Source organism: Macrotis lagotis, chromosome 7 (genome assembly GCF_037893015.1).
Source record: "Macrotis lagotis isolate mMagLag1 chromosome 7, bilby.v1.9.chrom.fasta, whole genome shotgun sequence".
NCBI classification, from domain to species: domain Eukaryota; kingdom Metazoa; phylum Chordata; class Mammalia; order Peramelemorphia; family Peramelidae; genus Macrotis; species Macrotis lagotis.
In genome coordinates, this window is record NC_133664.1 from 114,431,296 (window position 1) to 114,452,365 (window position 21,070).

Sequence of the window (21,070 nt, forward strand, 5' to 3'; positions counted from 1 at the left end):
AATATCTTTTCCCCTGCACCTTTTGCCACCCCATTCTAGGCTGCCTGTTGTGTTTTCTGACCCCCTTCTGGCCATGTGGTTCAATCTTTACATGGATTACAGCAAACTAGAAAAAATCTAAAAGGGGGTTACCACAGTTGGGAGGATCTGAAAACCAGCACATATGAGGTGATTAAGGAAAATGAGCTCTCTTTAATAAGGGCAATCATAGGGAAGGGAAGATTGGCTTGTTTCATATAGGGCGGGACTATACCCACAGATGGAAATTACCCAATGTTATAAATTATAGTTACACAGTTTTCTACATTTATAAGTTGTAAATGCAAATAAATTTTTTAAAAATAGAAATAACAATGGAATGGGTTGCTTTGTGTGATAATGAGAACGCCACACTGAACGTATTTGGTAGAGGTGTAAAATTATCTGTTGGAGTAGGAATTCATATTTTGGATAGGGAAGAGGATTTGATCAAGCATCTACAATTTATAAGCCAGACACAGTGCTAAGCACTTTATAAATATTATCTCATTTGATCCTCACAAACAACCCTGGGAGATAGGTACTATTATTTTCTTCATTTTATTTGAGGTTGAATTTGAATTCAGATATTCATGATTGCAGGCTCAGTTTTCTGGCTACTGCACCACCTGCCAACTCTAAAAAATTATAATACTCCTTGGAACACAAATGCAAACTATCACTAATACAACTGTAAGCAGGACCCAGTATATAACACATAATAGGCACTAAATAAATGCTCGTTCCCTTCCTCCAGTTGTATTACTAATGTATCTCAGCTAAAGTGCCTCTCAGATTCATAACTCATTTCTGTTTTATTCCCTCTCCATAGCTATTATTTCCATGTTATTTCAATTCCTGATTCTCCTCTGTTACTGCTATGTGCTGGAGCTCTTTTTAGTTGCTGAAGCTTCTTCTTCCTCCAATGGAGTATTTTTATTTTCTTACATCTTTTCTGCTCTTTTGTTAGATCCATAGCCAGTTGTGACCAATATAGGGGAAAAAAATCTCCTAGTCAAAACCTTTTTTTCCCCCCAATGACCTCCCATTCCACACCTTTCTTTAGGAATAGATCTATGCTACCGACACATGCTACTTTGATATTTACATTGGGATGAGAAAATGTCTTTCAACTCCATCATGATTCTGGCAGAAGCTTTAACAAATCTTAAGTAATTCTGGTGGGACAAGGCAGAGTTGGCAACCTTTGTCCTTTTTTGTTATTGGTATTTGAATTATTATGTCTAAATTGTTAGCTCATAATTACAAGGCTCATTCTTTTCCATGATCTCATTTGAATCCAACAACAACTCCGAAAGGTAGCTAATGCAAGTATAATGAGCCCCACTCTACAGGTAAGGAAATCAAGGCTCAGAAATGAATTTTTATTTTTTATGAGACAATGGATTCAAGTGATGTGTCCAAGGTCACACAGCTAGTAAGCATCAAGTGTCTGAGGCTGGATTTGAATTCAGGTCCTCTTGACTCCAGGGTTGGTGCTCTATCTATTGTACCATCTAGTTGCCCTGTAGAGAGATGAACTAAAAATGAAAAAATTAAATGATTTGTCCAAGATCATTCCACTAATATGAGGCAAACTCAAAACTTTAAGAGCAATGGGTAGAAATTCAGGAATACAGATTTTGACTCAATAGACAAAAAAACTTTCTAACAAACGCAGCTATCTCAAATATAAAAGGACAGAGTTGGAAAGCAGATTTTAAACACTGGAAATCTCCAGTGGGGACTATATGAACTTTTGTTGAAATATTGTTGAAGGAATTTCTATTTTTGTCATGGAATTGGACTAGATAATTTTTGAATTCATTCCAAGACTGAATAGCTACTTGAACTTTATAAATGGACTGGACTTCACGTTCAAGGGGGACCAGACCAGAGTGTTTTGATAGAGAATTACAGGGAAATGTAAACATTTAACATGGTATCATTAACATAGGAGGTATTTAACAGGTTTTGATAGAACTGGATTGAATGATAATCCTGAAACCAATCCTCAAACTAATTATCATGACACCCACAGATGTTCTTTCATTCTAGGTTAGAAGATGTGATTAAATAACCCCATTGTTTTCTTTTTCTTCCAGGTTGCCTATTCTCCAGGGAGGGACATTTGCCTTTGTGGCCCCATCCTTGGCCATGCTTTCTCTCCCTGCCTGGAAATGCCCTGAATGGACTCTTAATGCCACACAGGTGAATGCCAGTTCTCCAGAATTCATTGAGGAATGGCAGAAGAGGATCCGAGAGGTAATTCTAGAGAGAAAATGCTAAGAGATGGCTCTGGACAATTTTGCTGCAGGTAGTTATTATAGAACTAAAAATGAGAAGGGACTGTAAGAGAGACCATCAAAAGCAAAATGCTATATATATAATATTTTGAAAACTTTTATGCTTTTCATATAAGTTGTTCAAAAGATTGACATACTTGCTGTCAGGGATTCTTCTAACCAATCCAGAGAAATAGGCAGGAAACAGGTGGTAGTATTGGGGTTTTGTAGAGAAATATCAGTTCAAGGTTGTATGACCATCTCTAGGGTTAAAGGGGACATATACGGTAATATAGTCTATATGTAAAAATTTGACTATGGATATATCTATCTAGATGAGCCATACCCCAGTGCAGGAAACTGCCTGGAGCTATTCAAAGTCAATCTAGGACATTAATTATTAACAAAGATAAAAGATAGTAGAAAGACATTATGGAGGGACAGACAAAACAAAACCTATTTGCTCTTTCCTACTGCCACGAAAGATTTCAGCAAACTCTCACTCTTCTGAAGACTTTCTCTAGTGGATAATTAAGTTTTAATGATTTATTTATTAATTTCCACATTACTACAATAATCTTGTTGTGAACGTAAACATAAATCTACTTCCCCCCCAAAAGATAGAGAAACCACAAGAGAAATTAAGTGAGAGAAAAAAAATGTACTTCAGTCTGTGTTCAGATACTGTCAGCTTTTCTCTGGGATGGGTTGTATTTTTTTTATCAAAAGTCCACTAGAGAAGTTGCTTCAATATTTTTTCCACAATTACTATTGTTAACTGTATGTCCCTCCATTCTATCGCTCCCCACCCCCATTTATTCTTTCTTTCTGTTCACCCTATCCCTCCTTAGAAGTGTGTTGTCTTTTCCCTCTCTTCTACCACCCTCCCAACTCCCCCCCATCCCCTTTCTCCCATCCCTTTCCTCTCCTTTTTCCTTCAGTGTACGATAGATTTCTATACCCTATTGAGTATGTTATTTCCTCTCTGAGTCATTTCTGATGAGAATGAAGACTCCCTTATTCCCCCTTACCTTCCCCCCTTTCACACCATTGCAAAAACTTTTTTTGGCCCTTGTACGTGAAATATCTTAGCTCATTCTACCTCTCCTTTCCCTTTCTCCCAGTACATTCCTTTTTCCAACCTTTAATGGATAATTGAGACAGTTTAATGAGTTTCCTTTAGCAATATCTGAAAGTCACATAGCTGACCTAATGCTGTGCCACAGCCCATGATTGTATCTAATCTGCTATCAGTAGTAGTTGGATTGAGATGGAAATATAGAGAAATTTTCTTTTATAATTTTATTCTCAGTAATTTATTTTTGCTACATTTTCTAGAGCAGATTGGGATTGAGAAATGGACACTAGATCAATTTGATTTGGGTCTAGGGCTTTAGGTTTATAGTAAAATGAACTGATTCTAACGCATAATAGAGTTACTATTATGGTATCTGATGGGATGGGAAGGAAAAGTTTAATTCTTTGGGTGCTTTATGTCTGCCCTCTCTCATCCCCAGTCTGGATGTCTAAGTTCCTATAGGTCATTAGGTCAATTGCTAAAGGGAAGAGACTTTGTGTAGTGGGGTATAAATTCCAGGCTCCTAAAGTAAAAATTTGTAAATCTTTTTTTTGCTGACTTGACCAAGAAATGCAAACCCTTCAACTTATGAGGCCTCAACGTATTGCCAAGTATTCTTGGAGAGTAGCTATTTAGGCAGCTTGCTCTTGTAGATCTGTAAAATATATATATATATATATATATATATATATATATATATATGCCTAATGACACTGGAATAGCAAAGAGTTGGACTAGAAATCAGGAAGATGTGGGTTCAAATCTTGTCTATGACCTATATTTGTGTGTGACTTCCTAGGTAAGTAATTTAATTTAATTTAAAAGAGAGTTCTAGATAACATTCTAGGACTATAAATTGCAAAGATGGTATCTTCCTGCATTGTACCAGTGAAATTACCAGTTTAGTCGATATACATATATCCGCTACAGCAACAAAGAACATTGTGTGCTCTCAAATAGTATTTCCTAAAGTCAGTGATGGTGTGAACTCTTTCACCAGGTCAGGGAAAGGCAAAAACTTAGCATTGTCTTACAGATAGTAGGCACCACTATTTGATTTGATTGAACTGGATCATCCTAATAGATGATATTTATATCACATTTTTACATTTGCAAAGTGCTATACACAAAACTTATAAAAGAGTCCTATGCAGTTTACAAAAGAGAAAGCCCAGGTGTAGAGATATTAATAGCTAGGGTCAGATAATAAATATCAGAGGAAGATTTGAATCTAGATTCTGCAGCCTTCAAATCTAGCTTTTTTTAATTTACTAGATTTCCCTTCCATTGAACCAAACTGAATTTTTCCATTGCTTAGGTAACATGGTGTCTCTCTAAGAAGTTAGAATCCTGACTAGTCAGAGATCATGTAACTAGACTTGTTCATTATAACAATCAGATAAAATGAAACATGATTATGTACTTATCCTCCACCAGATCAAGAAATTCTGTCTTCTCATGCCCATCTTTGTTGTACCCAGACTCAGCAGAGTTGCTCAAATTCATTTAAATTAAGCCACAGTGGCTCATCCTGGTGGTGCATTTCCATTATATTCCATTAAATTTTGGCCTTGTATCACTTAAACCCTAAGACATCCATAATCTATATAGTGTTCATTTACTGACTTAAGAAGTGAAGTTTATAATGAGAATTGGTAGACTGGGGCTAGACTAAAACACTCAGTCCTGACATTAGTTCAAGATATATAAAAGTACAGCTCTTTTTCAGTTGCAGGGTGCCATCATGGTGGCTTCCTGTGTCCAGATCATTGTTGGATTCTCTGGCCTCATTGGCTTCCTGTTGCGCTTCATTGGCCCCTTGACCATCGCCCCAACCATCTCCCTTGTGGCTTTGCCTCTCTTTGACTCTGCCGGGAATGATGCTGGGATCCACTGGGGCATCTCTGCCATGTAAGTCTTCCTTGGGGAAACTGGGTCCTTTCAGGATGAGTCTGGAATCTCATCTACTAAGAAGATCATCTTATGGTCAGTGGTCACCATAGTTCATTCATTCTCTGACTTAAACTAATAATTGATGGAATCACAAAATTTCAAAGTTGGAAAGGAGTCTGGTGATCAAGCTAGTTCAACTCATATTTGAAAAAGAAACCTCTCTTTTCATCAGGCATGAAGCTCCCTAGTCTTTGCTTGAAGATCATGAATGAAGAAGGGCAGAGAGAGAAGTAAACATGTTTTCATGTGACATTGGTTAGAGTTAGAGGTACATCTTATGGAGAGGAATACCCCTCATAGACACCAGGCTGATTGACCTTGGCCTCATTAGTACCCTGTTATAACTAGCAGAACTAACTGCTGTTAGTAATATACACCCCCTACTATCTCCTTCTTCATTGCTGTCTCTGGGGAAGAGAATATTCTTCTACTTGTGAAGGTCAGTGCCTCAATAAATACCCTTCATGTCCTCATTCCCTCTTCTACAGCATTTTGCCACCACCACAATTTTTATCTTCTCCTTAATCTTCCATCTCTCCCTATTTACTATTTCCTTAAATACTACCTAAAACAAGCCCAAGTCTCTTCCATCCTCAAAAACAAAACCAAACCCAACCTCTCAGCTGATTTGACCATCCTCACACTGTCTTCTACTTTTCTCAGCTGTACTTCTTGGGAAAAGTCATCCATATTTGGTGCCACCCCTTTCTGTCCTCTCATTCTCTTCTAAACCACCTGGCTCCTCATACAACAGAAACTGCTCTTCAAAGTTACCAGGGATCTCTTTATTGCCAAATCTAATACTCAATTCTCATTCTCCCTGCCCTTTCTAGCATTAGACATTACTGAACATCTTTTCATCCTATATATACTCACTTTCTCCTGGGTTTTTGGAATCCTTGATTTCTCATTCTAAGTCTCCTTTGCTGATCTTCATTCAAACTCTATCTAGTAACTGTGAGGATATTCCAAACTCTGTCTAGTGCTCTCTTCTCTTTCCTTTCTGTGATCTCTCCCTTAAAAATCTCATCAGCTCCCATAAGTTAAATTGTTATCTCTAAGCAAATGATTCCCAGATCTGTATATTTAGCTTTAGTATCTCTTCGGAAGCCTAGTTCCAAATTATCAGCTGCCTATTAGGCATTTAAAAGTGGGGTACTCCATAGACGTGTCAAATTCAATATATCTAAAACAGAGCTCATTCTCCATCCCCATCCCACCCATGCACCTTCCATACTTATCTAGTATTTTCAGTGGCCCTGCCATCCTTCCCAGTCACCCAGGCTCAAATTAGTACTTTCATGCCCAGCTCTTCACCATGCTTACCACACAAATTCAGTTATTAGCCATTCTTCTTACATTATATTCCCTTAAACTTGTACCACCTAAACCCTAAGACATCCACAGTCTAGACAGTGTTGATTTACTGGCTTTTCTACCATCACATCTCGTATGTACAGTCATAACCTTAGCACAAGTCCTCATCATCTCATACTTGGACTTCTAATTAGACTTGCTACCTCAAATCTCTCCTGAATCAATCAACATTAATTTATTAAGTATCTGCTACATTCCAGTCACAGCTACCTCAGATAGAAATAGAGTCAAAGAAACAAACTCTATATTTCCACACAGCTGCCAAGGTGATTTTCCTTAAGTGTAGTCAGACCTTATTACTCCCTCCCTATTCAGTCTCTAACATTAAATATAAACTTATGACACAGCTTTAAAAATCTTCACAATTTGCCCTCTTGCTTTCCTTCAATGTTTTCTTATATGTTACTATTCTCAATGTTTACCATGGTTCTGCCATGCTTGTTGCATACATAGTGTTAAATCTCTCTTCTCCCTGCCTTTGCACTGGATGCCCTTGTTGCCTGAAATGTTCTCTTTGCTCTTTTAATCCCTAGCTTTCTTTTAGACAACTCAAAAGTCACTTCTTATAGGTCTTACCCATTCCTTAAACTACCAGTGCTTCCCCCTCTGTCTGCCTTCCATCTCTTCTGTACACATTTGATATATATAGATTAATGTATTGTCTCCCCCATTAGAATGTAAGCTCCTTGAGGGCAGGAATTGATTTGGCATTTTCTTTGTTACCCCCCCCCCCCCCCCACACACACACCTAGCACTTCATTCATGGCAAATGTTTGTTGATCTGCTTTTCACAGGACTTTAGGATTAGAACTGGGTAGGACCTTAAGAGTCTTTGAGGATCTAACCTCATTTTACTTGAAAGTAAATTGAGTCTTAGAAAAGTCAACTAAATGGGAAAAGAAATAGAATTATAATCTGATTCCAACTCTACTGTTGAGAGGGTTTCATGGAGGAAATGGACCAAGATCTGGGCCATTAATGAAAAGAGAGATTTTAGAATATGGAGACAAGAGAGAAAAGAATATATTCCAGCTTTGAGAACTAACACAAAAATAGGAGTGGACATCACCAGAGAATTAGGGATGAAGAGTGGTCAATTTGACCAAGGTATAGAGGATCTGAAGTCAGGTCAGAATAGGGACAGGAACGGACACTGGACCTGCGATTTCTTTGGTGTGTGGAAATCCTACATAACATTTCTTCCACCAATACAGGTTGGCACTTTCTCTACAATTTAGAATCGTAAAGAGTTTCAGAGAGCATTAAGCGTAATTGAGAGGTTAAGTGATTTATCTAGTCAGAGGCAGGACTTGATCCCCAGTCTTCCTGGCTCTGGGGTCAACTCTCCAAAGGAAGGAAAACAGTATGATTGAACTGCAAAGGTCTCTTGGAACCAGACTGTAGGGAGCCTCAGTGACCAGTCAGCTGTTTCTAATTTGTTAGTTATTAGGGAGCCACAGAAGACTTTTGAGTAGAGGAATGACCTGGCCAGGACAGTACATTAGAGATTACTCAGGTAGTAGTATTAAAGATGAATTGGAAAGAAATCCCTTATGAGGTTTTATCAATAGTCTAGATGGGGGAAAAAGAGGAATTGGGAATTGTAACAGAAGGGAAAAGAAAGCAGCTAAGAGAGTGGACATCTTTAGGAATATCTGCTCATCAAAAACAGTAGTAGCCTAGATTTTTTTTTTTCGTTTCAGGACCATTTTCCTCATTGTACTGTTTTCTCAGTATCTGAAAAACATCCCTGTGCCAGTACCATCTTATGGGCAAGTCAAGAAATGCCATGTTTCTAAACTCTACCTGTTCCAGATCTTCCCAGTAAGTTATATTTTTGAGTTCTTAAAAAAATTGTTAATGCTTTTTTTGTTGTGGCATCCCTGTCATTCCCAAATATGCCCCATCCCCTTCTCTACACTAGAAGGAAGAAGAAAAATGAACCCAGTTTATCTAAAGTAGGAGTGGCAAATCTCTGGCCCACTGGCCATATTGGTCTAGCAATACCAAGACAACTATAGGTGGGATTCAAAATTCAATGAATCTAGTACTTGTTAGGTGTGAATTAATTAAATGTTTGATTAAATATAGTCCACAAATGATGTCATAAATATCCAAATGACCCTTGGCAGAAAAAAGGTCCCCCAACCCTAATCTAAGGGAAGCTAGGTAGTGCAATGGGCATGGAGTTGGGAAGATCTAAGTTCAACAATGACTAGTTATGTGATATTAGGCAAGTCACTTAACCCTGTTTGCCTCAGTTTCCTTATCTGTAAAATGAACAGGAGAAGGAAATGGCAAATTATTTGAGCATCTTTGGGGTCACAAAGAGTCAAACAGAACTGAACAGCAGCACTACCAAAATCTAAACTAATATTGCAAAGCTAAACAAACATTCTATATCAATAATCCCTTACCTTCCCAAGAAAAAAGAGAAAAATGCATCTCTTTATCTCATCTGAGGGTCCAAGCTTGGTCATTTTAATTACATAGCTTTTTTTTTTACATTTTATTTTGTTTTTTTTTATTGTTTTTTGAACTTTACAATTCTCCCTCCCCAATCTCACTGCCCTCGAAGGTAGTTTGATAGTCTTTAATTTACATTGTTTCCATGGTATACACTGATCAAAATTGAATGTGTTGAGAGAGTAATCATGTCTTTAAGGAAAAAATAAAATATAAGAGATAGCAAAATTACATAATAAGATACCTTTTTTTTTTTTTAAAAATTAAAGGTCTTTGATCTTTGTTTAAACTACACAATTCTTTCTTTGGATACAGATGGTATTCTCCATCACAGATACCCTAAAATTGTGCCTGATTGTTGCACTGATGGAATGAGCAAGTCTATCAAGGTTGATCATCACCCCCATATTGCTGATAGGGTGTACAATGTTCTTCTGGTTCTGCTCATCTCCATCAGCATCAGTTCATGCAAATCCTTCTCTGAATTCCCATCCCTCCTGGTTTCTAATAGAACAATAGTGTTCCATAACATGCATATACCACAATTTGTTCAGCTTCTCCACAATGATGGAAATTCATTCAATTTCCAATTTTTTGCCACCACAAACAGTGCTTCTATGAATATTTTTGTACAAGTGATTTTTTACCCTTTCTCAATAATTCCATAGCGTTCAATTCTCTTTTATTGTTTTTTTAATTTAAACAGATGTAGATATTTCTATTATTTTCTTGCTTTTGCTCAATTTGTTTTTTTGTAAGGCAACTGGGGTTAAGTGACTTGCCCAAGGTCACACAGCTAGGTAATTATTAAGTATCTGAGGTCACATTTGAACTCAGGTATTCCTGAATCCAGGGCCAGTGCTCTATCTACTGTGCCACCTAACCGCCCCTTAATTTGTTTTTAACTTGTTGATAGTTCTAGCAACTCCCTCAAAAAAGGGCTCATGGGAATTCACTTCCAGCTTTTTCCTCTGTTCCTCTTAATCATAGAATCAGGGAATTTGAAAATTGGAAGGGACTCTAGAGACAATCTATCTAGGTCAGGGGGTTTTGACCCGGGATGCATAAATTTGCTTTAAAAAATATTTTTTATATATATCAAAATTGATTTCCTTAGTAATTCTATGCATTTTATTTTATGAACTTTAAAGACTGATGTCTTAACTGATGTTTGAGATGGGGTCCATAAGGCTCATCAAGCTGCCAAAGGAAACAAAATTGTGATGTGTTCAAGGTAACATAGCTAAGAAGGTGACAAAACTCAAGGCTAGAGGACATGACTTCTCACTCCTAGTCTGTTGTCCTTTCTCCTTTCTACCACTACCTCTCCCTTCCAGAAATTTTGTCTCTAGCTAATCCATATTCTATCTTTATTTTTTAATTTTTGATATTATTTGTGATATTTTCTTTTTTCTAGTCCAGGATAACTTCTGGCTCCATTTTGGTTCCTTAACGCCCTCCTTCTCCCTTTTTCTATCTTTTCTGGGAGGCGGACAGCTCATACTGGGTCTGGAATCACTGAGCTATTTTTCTCTGGACAGGTGCTGTTGGGACTCTCCATTTCTTGGATCATCTGCTATATCCTTACTATCACCAATGTCTTCCCCTCGGCCCCTTCAGCATATGGTTATTTGGCCCGAACAGACATCAAAGGCAGTGTTCTATCTGAGGCCCCTTGGTTCCGCATCCCTTACCCAGGTATGGTCAGTGGCTTCTGTTCTTGCCTAGTGGAAAAATTTAGGTGTGAGGAGAAACCACATTGAAGAACAGTCCTAGGAGAATGGGGTGGACCTTGCTTATCTCCCCATACTTCCCCCAAAGCCAATAACTCCCCAAGCGGTGCCTGACTGGAAGTAACTGTGTCCCCATGTGCCATTTTGATGATCAGTCTGGCCTTAGAAGTATGAGACAATGGGACAAATGGGACAATAAGGTAACAGGGTGGGATATAAGGATGTGCAGGCACCTACTAGAGGCAGACTGGAAGGGTAAAATAAGGGCTCTTCTTGAGAACTCTGAGAAGGCCCAGTATGTCCTAAAATACTCCAGACCAAACTAAAATTCAGGTTCCCCTTAGAATGAATTTGACACTAGATTTCTTTGGAAAACAAGTCCTTTGAGAGACCTATTGTCTCCAAGATCACAATTCCTTAGACTGGAAATCACCAGATTTCAGATCATGCACCTTCTCTGGCTCCATGCTGACCCACTGTTGAGTTTGTACTTTCCTTATTTAGCTAGAACCAGGGACCAAATGGGAAGAGAAGAAGGAAAAATAATCATCTCTATAACTTGGCTCTCTCTCTACCCCTGAGGGTAAAAATGGAGTAGCATTGCTTCTTCTAGTATATTTTTTTATATCTAGGACTAGGACTCTAAATCCTTGATTTTACCATTTCTGAAGAAATAAGGCCAATTGGATCATTTCTACTATAACCCAGGGACCTTGTTGAGTTTGGGAAGGAAGGTTCCAAATTGCTAAGAGATCTGGCCTAGGCTTTATAGTTTATGACGGGAAGGATAGTCCCAGGTAAGAACTTCTCAGATCCCATCCCTCAGCTCCTAAAAAGGCTATGGCAAGAAGGGCCTGGCTTTCCTATCATTAATGATCTCTGATGACTGGCCTGCAGCTTTCCCCTCCCTTCCAAAGACCCGGAGGATTATGACAAGAATTCCTATCCCAAAGGTCCTGTTGAGTTGATGGAGATTGTACAAGCTCTGCTAATAGAATATTTGAAGAAAACTTTTATTTTTCTAAAAATTACCCACAATCTAATTTTATTTTTGTGCCTCAGGTATCATTATGCCATTGGGTAGCTAGAATTGTCTATTGGGCCTTGAACCCACATGTCTTATTCCAAGTCCAATATTATATCCATTTTAAATTGGTTTAATCCAGATTCACAAACACATGCGTCTCCCAGACTAGCAGATTTTCCAGAGTCAAGGGGTGTGGGGTGGAGGATAGGTGGAATGATGAACTAATTGCTTATCTGTATTTCATTTCTAGGGCAATGGGGACTTCCAACCATCAGCTTGGCTGGAGTGTTCGGCATCATTGCTGGGGTGATCTCCTCCATGGTGGAGTCGGTGGGGGATTACTATGCCTGTGCCCGACTCGTAGGGGCCCCACCCCCTCCAAAACATGCCATCAGTCGGGGTATCGGTATTGAAGGGATTGGCTGCCTCCTAGCAGGAGCATGGGGAACTGGGAATGGTACCACCTCCTACAGTGAGAATGTTGGTGCTCTGGGCATCACCAGGGTAAGGTTAATAGGGTTGCCAAATCAGCCAGTGTTTGGCCTACTAAATCAAAATTCTGGCACAGAAACCAGTTGATTATTACTGATGAATTATAGTATTATAGATGTTAGACATTCAAGTTAACCTTAGAAACCATATAATCTCAGCATATAATTTTAAAGATAAGCAAAGCACACTGAGAGCCAGAGAGTGGGGAAGGGGGTAAGAAAATATTAAGTGCTTACAATGGAGCAAAAAAAAATTATATTTGATCTTTATAACAACTCTGGGAGATAAATATTCTGCAATTATTATTCCTATTTTACAACTGAGGAATCTGAGGTAGATGCAGGTTAAGTGACTTAACCAAGGTCACACAGCTAGTAAGAGTCTGAGGCTGAGTTGAACTCAGGTCTTCTTGTCTCCAGGCCCACACATTCTCCACTGTGCCGCTTAGCAGTGTTTGAAGTTAGGTGATTTGACTAAATATTAAGTGGAATACTGTCTGTGGTTGCTTTTCAATCATTTTCAGTTATGTCTGACTCTTTGGGACCCTATCGAGGTTTTTTGGCAAAGAAACTGGAGTGGTTCATCTTTTCCTTCTCCAGCTCATTTTACAGATGAGGAAACTGAGACAAATCGGTGATTTGCCCAGGGTTACAAAACTAGTAAATGTTTGAGTCTGGATCTGAATTTAAGTCTTCTTGATTCCAGGTCCTTGCCCCTTTGTCTAATGTAGCACCCAGCTGCCCCCATGTGGCAGAACCAGGATTCAAACTTTGTATTTTATTTTATTTTATTTTTTTACTTTAAATTTAGTGTTCTTTCCATTATAGCATGTTATTTCCTGTCATGTTATGGTTAAAGTTTTGATTTTGGTACCATGCAGGTGACCCTTTGTGGCCCATTGAAGGAGAAAGAAAGAAAAGATGAGCAGGAGGTCTTAGTGTTACTCAGAGCGAATATAAGCAATTCTTAGATGCAAAAATAAAGAACAGATGACTCTATCAGGATCAGTCAACTAGAATTTATTAAATACCTACTAACACTGAGATAAACCTTAGGAATCTAAATATTAACAGTGAGAAGGACAGACTTCAAGGAGCTTACATTCTAATGGACAACATAGCAAGAAATTATAAAGGGTGAGGCAGGGTAATGGAAGAGAAAATCCCAAGTATGTTCTGAAAAGCAATGAGATACTGTTGGCTTGGGCTCCCTCCTTAAATGGAAGTTCTTGACAAAGCCATCCAAATAAGAGGGGGAGACCAAAGAAAGAGGGTACTGCCAATGTGCCCATTTTATGACCAGAGTTAGCAAAGTAAAGGGCTGGAGCCCCATAGAGAAAGTCCTCAGTACATTCTGGAGGGGAGTAAAAATAATCTTCATTGGCTATGGAGATCCAAAACACAAATTTAGCTTTTCAGTGACAGGGAAACTAGCAGAGTTACAAGTATTTACCACAACTCTACTATTTTAAATAGCATGAACTAAAAAGAGTCATCTATTTGCAGGTCACTTGCTGCAGGGTAGACTGGTTGAATAAAGCAGAACTAAAAACATGATAATGATCTGAAGTAAGAAAAAAAATCAGAAATTTAGTATGTTATACTTTTGCTTAGCCTATTTCTAGGACTAATTAGATATTAACATAAGGGATTTTTTTCTTTGATTATAACTAAGTTTTATGTCATAGTATATGCAAATATATTTTAATATACTAATATTTTTAATCAGGTTAAAAATCCTAATTTAATAAAAAAAAACCTGCCTAAGAATAGAAGATAAGGCAGAAATATAATGCTTGGTGTTACTAGTTACTCTCTTTCCTTTTGGACATTAATTAGAGTTCCATCTTTTGCAAGGACTTACATTTATACTTTATCTTTATAGCAACATACATTTAAACTTTTTGCACATATAAAAGCTATATGAAGTATGGCTACAGAGTAGGCTATTGAAAACATGTATGGTTGAGAGCAAATTCCTGGATTGGACATATATGCATATATAGTTATATATATACACATATTCACCAAAGTAAACACACACGTAATATACATCTATACATTCACACACACACACACACACACACACACACACACACACACACACACACACACACTTCTGAGTCCCTCACTTCTCTATCAGGAGGTGGATAGAGTGTTTCATCATGAACCTTCTGGAATCATGATCAGTTTTACATAGGTCAGAGGTCTTAACTCTTTCAAAGCTACTTCTTTGAAATATTGTCATCGTTTAAATTGTTCTGCTTCTGCTCATTTCACTCCGCATCAATTCATACAAGCCTTCTCAGGTTTCTCTGAAGCCATCTGTCATCATCTCTTACAGAACAACAGTATTTCATCTTATTCATATAATGTCTTGTTCAGTATTTTTCAATTGATGAGCATCCTCTGCGTTTTCAACTCTGCCACCACCACAAGAAAAGCTGCTTTACCTTTATATATACAATTACCTTTTCTCTTTGATCTCTTGAGAGTATAGACCTAGGGGTGGTGGTATTGCTGAGTCAAACATAGGTTTTCATCTTAATCTCATCCTCTTCAATCTCCTCTGGGAGTTTATCACTTCATTAATTCATATTCTCTATTGTCTGTCTCTGTTTCTCTTTCTCTCTTCTGTCTGTCTATCTGTCTCTCCTTTATCTCCTCTTCCTTCCTACTGGCTTCTGCCCTGATCACCCCCAAACATGCTGAGATCTGCCTTATCCTTTAAAAGAGCTTAAAAGATTAAGATCTTAAAAATCTTAATTATCATCTTTTTTTCCCCTAAATACTTTCATTGCCTATCTCCCAGGAAATTGTTTGCTCTCGTTGCCTTCATTTTCTAACTTTCCATTCATTTCTCAGTTCCTTCTAATCAGTCTTGGACCATATCAGAACTACATGCTATGTACTTTGTGGCACTGGATCCAAAGTGCCAAACTGGCTGATTTCAAGGGGACCTCAAGGCTCCTGTGTGTGGTTGAAACTAGCTTAAATTTAATTGAGAAATGTTTAACAAAAAGATAAAGATAACATTAAGTAAGATATTTGAGTTTGATACTACTGGTTGGAACTAAAAGCTACAAGTCAGAAAAAGCTCCTTGTTCCAATTTTCTATATGGCAGGAATTATTTTTTAAATAATGAATTTATTCATTTATTTTTTCCAACTCTATGGAAAGATAGTTTTCAACTTTCATTTTTTGGTAAGGTTTTTGAATTCTACATTTTTCTCCCTCCCTTCACTTCTCCCTCTCCTTGACAGTGAGTAATCTAGTAATCTAATCCAGGCTTTATGGTGTACAACTGTGCTAAATATATTTTTATATTAATCATGTTGTGAAAGAAGAATCAGAACAAAAGAGAAAAAAATGCGAGAGAGGAAAAACATAAATTATAAAACAAATTGAAAAAATTGAAAATAGTATGCTTTGGTTCAGACTCCATATTTCCTTCTCTGGATGTGGAATGGCATTTTCTATCAGAAGTCCTTAAGAATTTTCTTTGATACTGCTGAAGAAAAGCAAGTCCATCATAGCTGATAATGCTAATAATGTGTACAATGTTTTACTGGTTCTGCATACTTCACTAAGCATCAGTTCATGCAAATCTTTCCAGACCTTTCTGAAGTCCATCTGCTTATGATTCCTTTTTTGGGGGCAAGCATAGGGTTAAGTGACTTGCCCAAAGTCATACAACTAAGTAAGTATTAAGTGTCTGAATCTGGATTTGAACTCAGGTCTGCCTCACTCCAGGGCCAGTGTCACTTAGCTGTCCCTCCCATGATTTCTTACAGAACAATAGTAATCCATCACCCTTACATACCACAATTTGTTCAACCATTCCCCAATTGATGGGCATCGTCTCAATTTCCAATTCTTTGCCACTACAAAAAAGAGCTGCTTTAAATATTTCTGTACATGTGATCCTTTTCCTTTTTTGTGATCTCTATGGGATACAGATTTACTAGTGGTATTGCTGGATAAAGGGTATACATAGTTTTTATTGGCAGGAATTCTTAACTTAGGAGCCATGAACTTGTTAAAAATCTCATTTTGATAACTTTAATTCAATATAATTGGTTTTCTTGTAATCCTTTTATTTTATGCATTTAAAAATATTATTCCTAGAAGACAGTTTTCCCAGACTGTCCAAGGGATCCATGTCATAAAAAAGATTAAGAACCCCTGCCCATTGAAGGGGTACATGACAGTTTCTCTCTCTGGACTACATTTAGAAAATAGGAATATTATCACATTTTTCCCTCTCTAATTGCCTTAGAGTTAAAAAAGCAAGATAATGTTCCATGACTAAGATTATAACCCTTCCAACTCTAAAGGCTCCTAGAAAAGTCTAATAGTGCCATGAGATTCAGGATCCCTACCAGATCTAAGATACAGACAGGAGAAGAGGAAGGGAAATTGGAAGAGAATGAAAGTAGATGTAAAAGGGAAGCGAAGAGGAGTCAGAAAAAAGAAAAGATAAGATCTCTCTCTCTGGTGTGTTAGGATTGAGTAAGGATCTCCCAAAACTAACTTCAGACTTTATATATAGGAATTTGCTAAGCATTCTGAAAGGTGCAATGACTTTTCCAGGTCACTGGGGGCACAATCCACTAATTGCTCATCTCTAGTGGTTAGCAAAAAGTAGTCCTTTTCAGGAACTTACCCTTCCTGAATTAATGTTAATTAAATTAGATACAGCTAAGGACATATAGATTGAAGAAGGGATTGCATCAATTCACATCCTGTAGATTCAGCATGGGCTATTAAATCATGGATGTTTGAGGTACAAGTTTGACTTCTGAAGACAATGTTGTTGACAACAATGAAATCTCCACACAGCATACAACTTGAGTATACAAATGGAACTGGGTTTCTGCCCTTGAGGAGCTTTTAGTCTAATTAGAAAGATAGCTAGCTAACTATATAGAAAGATTTAGATATAGACATAAATATAAATAGATATAGATATAGGCATATAGATATAAACATGTAGAGAGATATAGATTCACATAAGCACATACATGGACATATGTAACATCCACATTTACATGAAACTAGAAAGCCATTATAAACCTGTATTTAAAGAAATGTAAGATCAGGGAGTTAACAGTATGTGTAAGAATCCTTGGAGCACAGGACTAATCTTTGAGAGCCTTCTTGATGTGGTACCAATCAATGAACAAGTATTTATTAAGCAAATACTATTTTCCAGGCATTGTGATTGGTTGGAAATACAATCTAAAACACAGCAACAATCTTTATTCACAGAGCTTATGTTCTAAGATGCTTCAAAGAAAAGATACAAATAGACAGGGAATTGGAACTCTGAGTTCACTCCTGCATCCTTTCCAGTTCTCTCCCTTGGAGGCAGAATGGGAAGGTGAATTAGGCATATGATTGCCTCATCTCCTTATTGCATTTGTAAAAGAACCCACTGAACCCCCTGGAAGCCCTATGGAGCTCTGTATCCCCACTGAATAGCTGCTCCTACGTTTTCTGTTTCTCGCCTTTCCCTGTGACTGCAGGTGGGGAGCAGGATGGTGATCATTGCTGCTGGCTGTGTTCTCCTTCTGATGGGCCTATTTGGGAAGATTGGGGCTGCGTTTGCCACCATCCCAACCCCTGTGATTGGGGGTATGTTCCTAGTGATGTTTGGAGTCATCACAGCAGTGGGAATTTCTAATCTACAGGTAAAGAAAGGCATCTTTTCTATTCAATTCAACATTCATTCACATCTACTCTGGGCAAGACACTGAGCCTTGACCTCAAGACAGCTTTTGCCTTTAAAGAGGAACAGAAACATTTTGCCTCTTGAAATAAAGTCACTGGAGTTTGGATGGTGAAATGGTAGAACTACAGTTGGGAGAAAGTTCCCCCTGACTCTAAGCCAGAGTCCCCTCCTCTCAAATGATAATGGCCAAATTTGGAATTTCCCTATGAAAATAAAGTGACTTAGATTAAACAAAAACAATGGACAAAAAAAAATGTTGACTTTCTCCAGATAGCCAACTCCTAATATTCCCATGTAAATTAACCAAAAAATCATGCTTCCAGAATCATACTACCCAAGCAGGAACTTGACAGGATAGTGCTCTCCACTTCTACTCCACCCTTGCCATCTCCATCCTGTGTCGTTATTCCACTTGACTTTTGATTTGCAGAAAGGTACCTAGTCTTCCCAGGTTCTCTCCTATACCCTCCCATGTCCCAAACAATTAAGCATGCCCATCAGCAAAAAGAGTTGCCCCAGGGCTATCTGCAGGGATTCCTTCTCCCTGCAGTATGTGGACATGAACTCTTCCAGGAACCTCTTTGTGTTTGGCTTCTCCATCTACTGTGGGCTGACCATTCCTAACTGGGTGAACAAGAATCCAGAACGAATCCAGACAGGTGAGGTTCTGCTGAGTGCATATATTATCAGATTTATCTCTTCCTAATACTGTAACCTGGGGTGGTATGGGAGGGTCAGGGCTCAGAGGGGGTTGCAGAAGCTCTATAGTTCCTCAGACTTCTCTCATGTTCACTGTAGGAATTCTCCAGTTGGATCAGGTCATCCAGGTTCTGCTCACCACTGGCATGTTTGTGGGTGGATTCCTGGGTTTTGTCCTTGATAACACCATTCCAGGTAAGGCTGGCTCATCTCTATTTTCTCTAACAGCAGAATTTGAAAACTTGTCAGAGGATAAATAGATACCCACAGAAACCCTCTCCTGGTCTCCATTATTAGTCAGTCAGCAAACATCACCTGAAGTTTGTACTAGGAACAGATGGAAGAAGAGATAGGAAGGTCTCGTGGCACCAGTTCTATAAAAGCACTGCCTAGTTGAGGAGATGGCTCACATGTAGGTGAATAAAACAAGAACCCTCTTACCTTCTCAGGACAAACCAAGAATGCAAGTGCTGCAGGGGTCCCAAGATAGGGAGGACATAATCAATTGCTTTTGACTTCCTGGAAAATGCTATGGTGTGAAGAGTAGTAAGTTTACACTAAGAAACTACAGGGGAGATGAGGAAGCATCTAGCTTGATGAAGAAATATCCCAGATGGGTTCTGGTCCCATCCCTGGTCCCAGTCACTAGGAGGACAACCTTGGAAAAGTCCTTTTCTTTCTTTGAGTCTTGACTTTTCTATCTGTGAAGTGGAATCAAGTTAAATTATCTTTAAAATATCTTTCCATTCTACATGTCTGTGATGCTGTAAAGGAACAGCAAGTCTTAGTCCTATCTGAAGGTCATAAGCTGTATTCATCTAGTTTAACCCCCCTCATTTTACAGATCAAGACCATCATCTTCATTGAAGGGCTCTCCCCACTGGATCATTCTCAAAGAATGGAATTTCCTACTATTGCCTCAAATACTCCATAGAGCTTGTCTCTTGACTTCTTATTCCCTTTTATTAGGAAGTCAGGAAGAGAGAGGACTCATAGCATGGAACCAAATACACGAGAACCCAGGGAATTCCTTGAATGTCTCAGATGTCTACAGCTTTCCCTTTGGGATTGGCACCAAATTTTGCATTGCTTCTTGGCTCTGGCATCTACCCTTTTGGCCCAAGTCACAACATGAAGAGGCAGCAATGGGAAGGAGGCATCACCTAACAAAGGAGAATGGTCAGATTCCTGTGGGAGCCCAAGAGAGGGTGAATGTTGAAACAAGAATGTAAAGCAGCACTTCTCCCCTGTCAAAGACATCTAAGAAAATACAATGGTTTGATGGGTCTCCATTCTTTGGGTGGCTACCTTATAGTACTTCCTTTCCTGATGGGGTTAAATCGATTTTAAATTGTAATGATCAGGGGTGGCTAGGTGGCGCAGTGGATAGGTGGCACAGTGGATAAAGCACCGGCCCTGGAGTCAGGAGTACCTGGGTTCAAATCCAGTCTGAGACACTTAATAATTACCTAGTTGTGTGGCCTTGGGCAAGCCACATAACCCCATTTGCCTTGCAAAAACCTAAAAAAAAATTGTAATGATCAGCCCTCTTCAAACTACTTCACCCATTCAAAAATCTCCCTTTCTCCAAGCTGAAATGTATAAGATACTAACTTTATTATTGGTTAGTTTTGGAATGGAGAGATTGGCGGGATTAAAACCAAGAATGTTCAAAGTGTCTTGTTTTTTGTGAAGCCAAGGACTGCCTTTTTCCCAAGAAGTCATGCTGAGGGGATGGGATCTGATTTGAGTAGAACTCAGGACTTTTCCACCATGCTGACTAAGATAGTAGGAACAATAACTGTCCTACAAGATATGAAAACATCTTTGTGGCTTAATTGGTTTAAAGGACTAAGATTCAGACCACTGATATAGCTTTCTTATGACCTAAATACAAAAACCAGACCACTAAGAGCCAAGGGTTGTTGTCTCTCAGGTGTGATAGGCAGGACAATGTGACCAACCCAGGTACAGGGAAACTGAAACTGAATCAATGCTGTATCCTTGCTGGGTATCCCTTCTATGTCATGGCCAAGCACAGCTCTTTTCGTTAACTGTTAAATAGTCCACAACTGTCTAGTTTCATTCCTGTTACACATCTGAAGCAAAAGCCCAACCTGAATCAGATCCAGACATCAGCCCCTAATTTCCTACCTTCTAGCACTGCCCGACTTTGCTCCCACCACTTCTTCCCTAGAAAATAAAGGG

At 38.5% G+C, this 21,070-nt stretch overlaps 1 protein-coding gene across 1 annotated transcript in view; it reads left to right on the forward strand.

Annotated features, from left to right (window-relative positions):
- LOC141492907 (solute carrier family 23 member 1-like) overlaps positions 1-20,341 on the forward strand; it is a 67,984-nt gene extending 47,643 nt beyond the window's left edge. Inside the window, exons 4-12 of the mRNA XM_074193628.1 lie at positions 2,124-2,283; positions 5,111-5,292; positions 8,415-8,535; positions 10,719-10,875; positions 12,188-12,441; positions 17,958-18,122; positions 18,714-18,822; positions 18,962-19,057; positions 19,832-20,341. Of these exons, the coding sequence (XP_074049729.1) occupies positions 2,124-2,283; positions 5,111-5,292; positions 8,415-8,535; positions 10,719-10,875; positions 12,188-12,441; positions 17,958-18,122; positions 18,714-18,822; positions 18,962-19,057; positions 19,832-20,094 (1,507 nt within the window). The 3' untranslated portion in view covers positions 20,095-20,341. The remainder of the gene's footprint in view (positions 1-2,123; positions 2,284-5,110; positions 5,293-8,414; positions 8,536-10,718; positions 10,876-12,187; positions 12,442-17,957; positions 18,123-18,713; positions 18,823-18,961; positions 19,058-19,831) is intronic.
- The last annotated feature ends 729 nt before the right edge of the window (positions 20,342-21,070 follow it).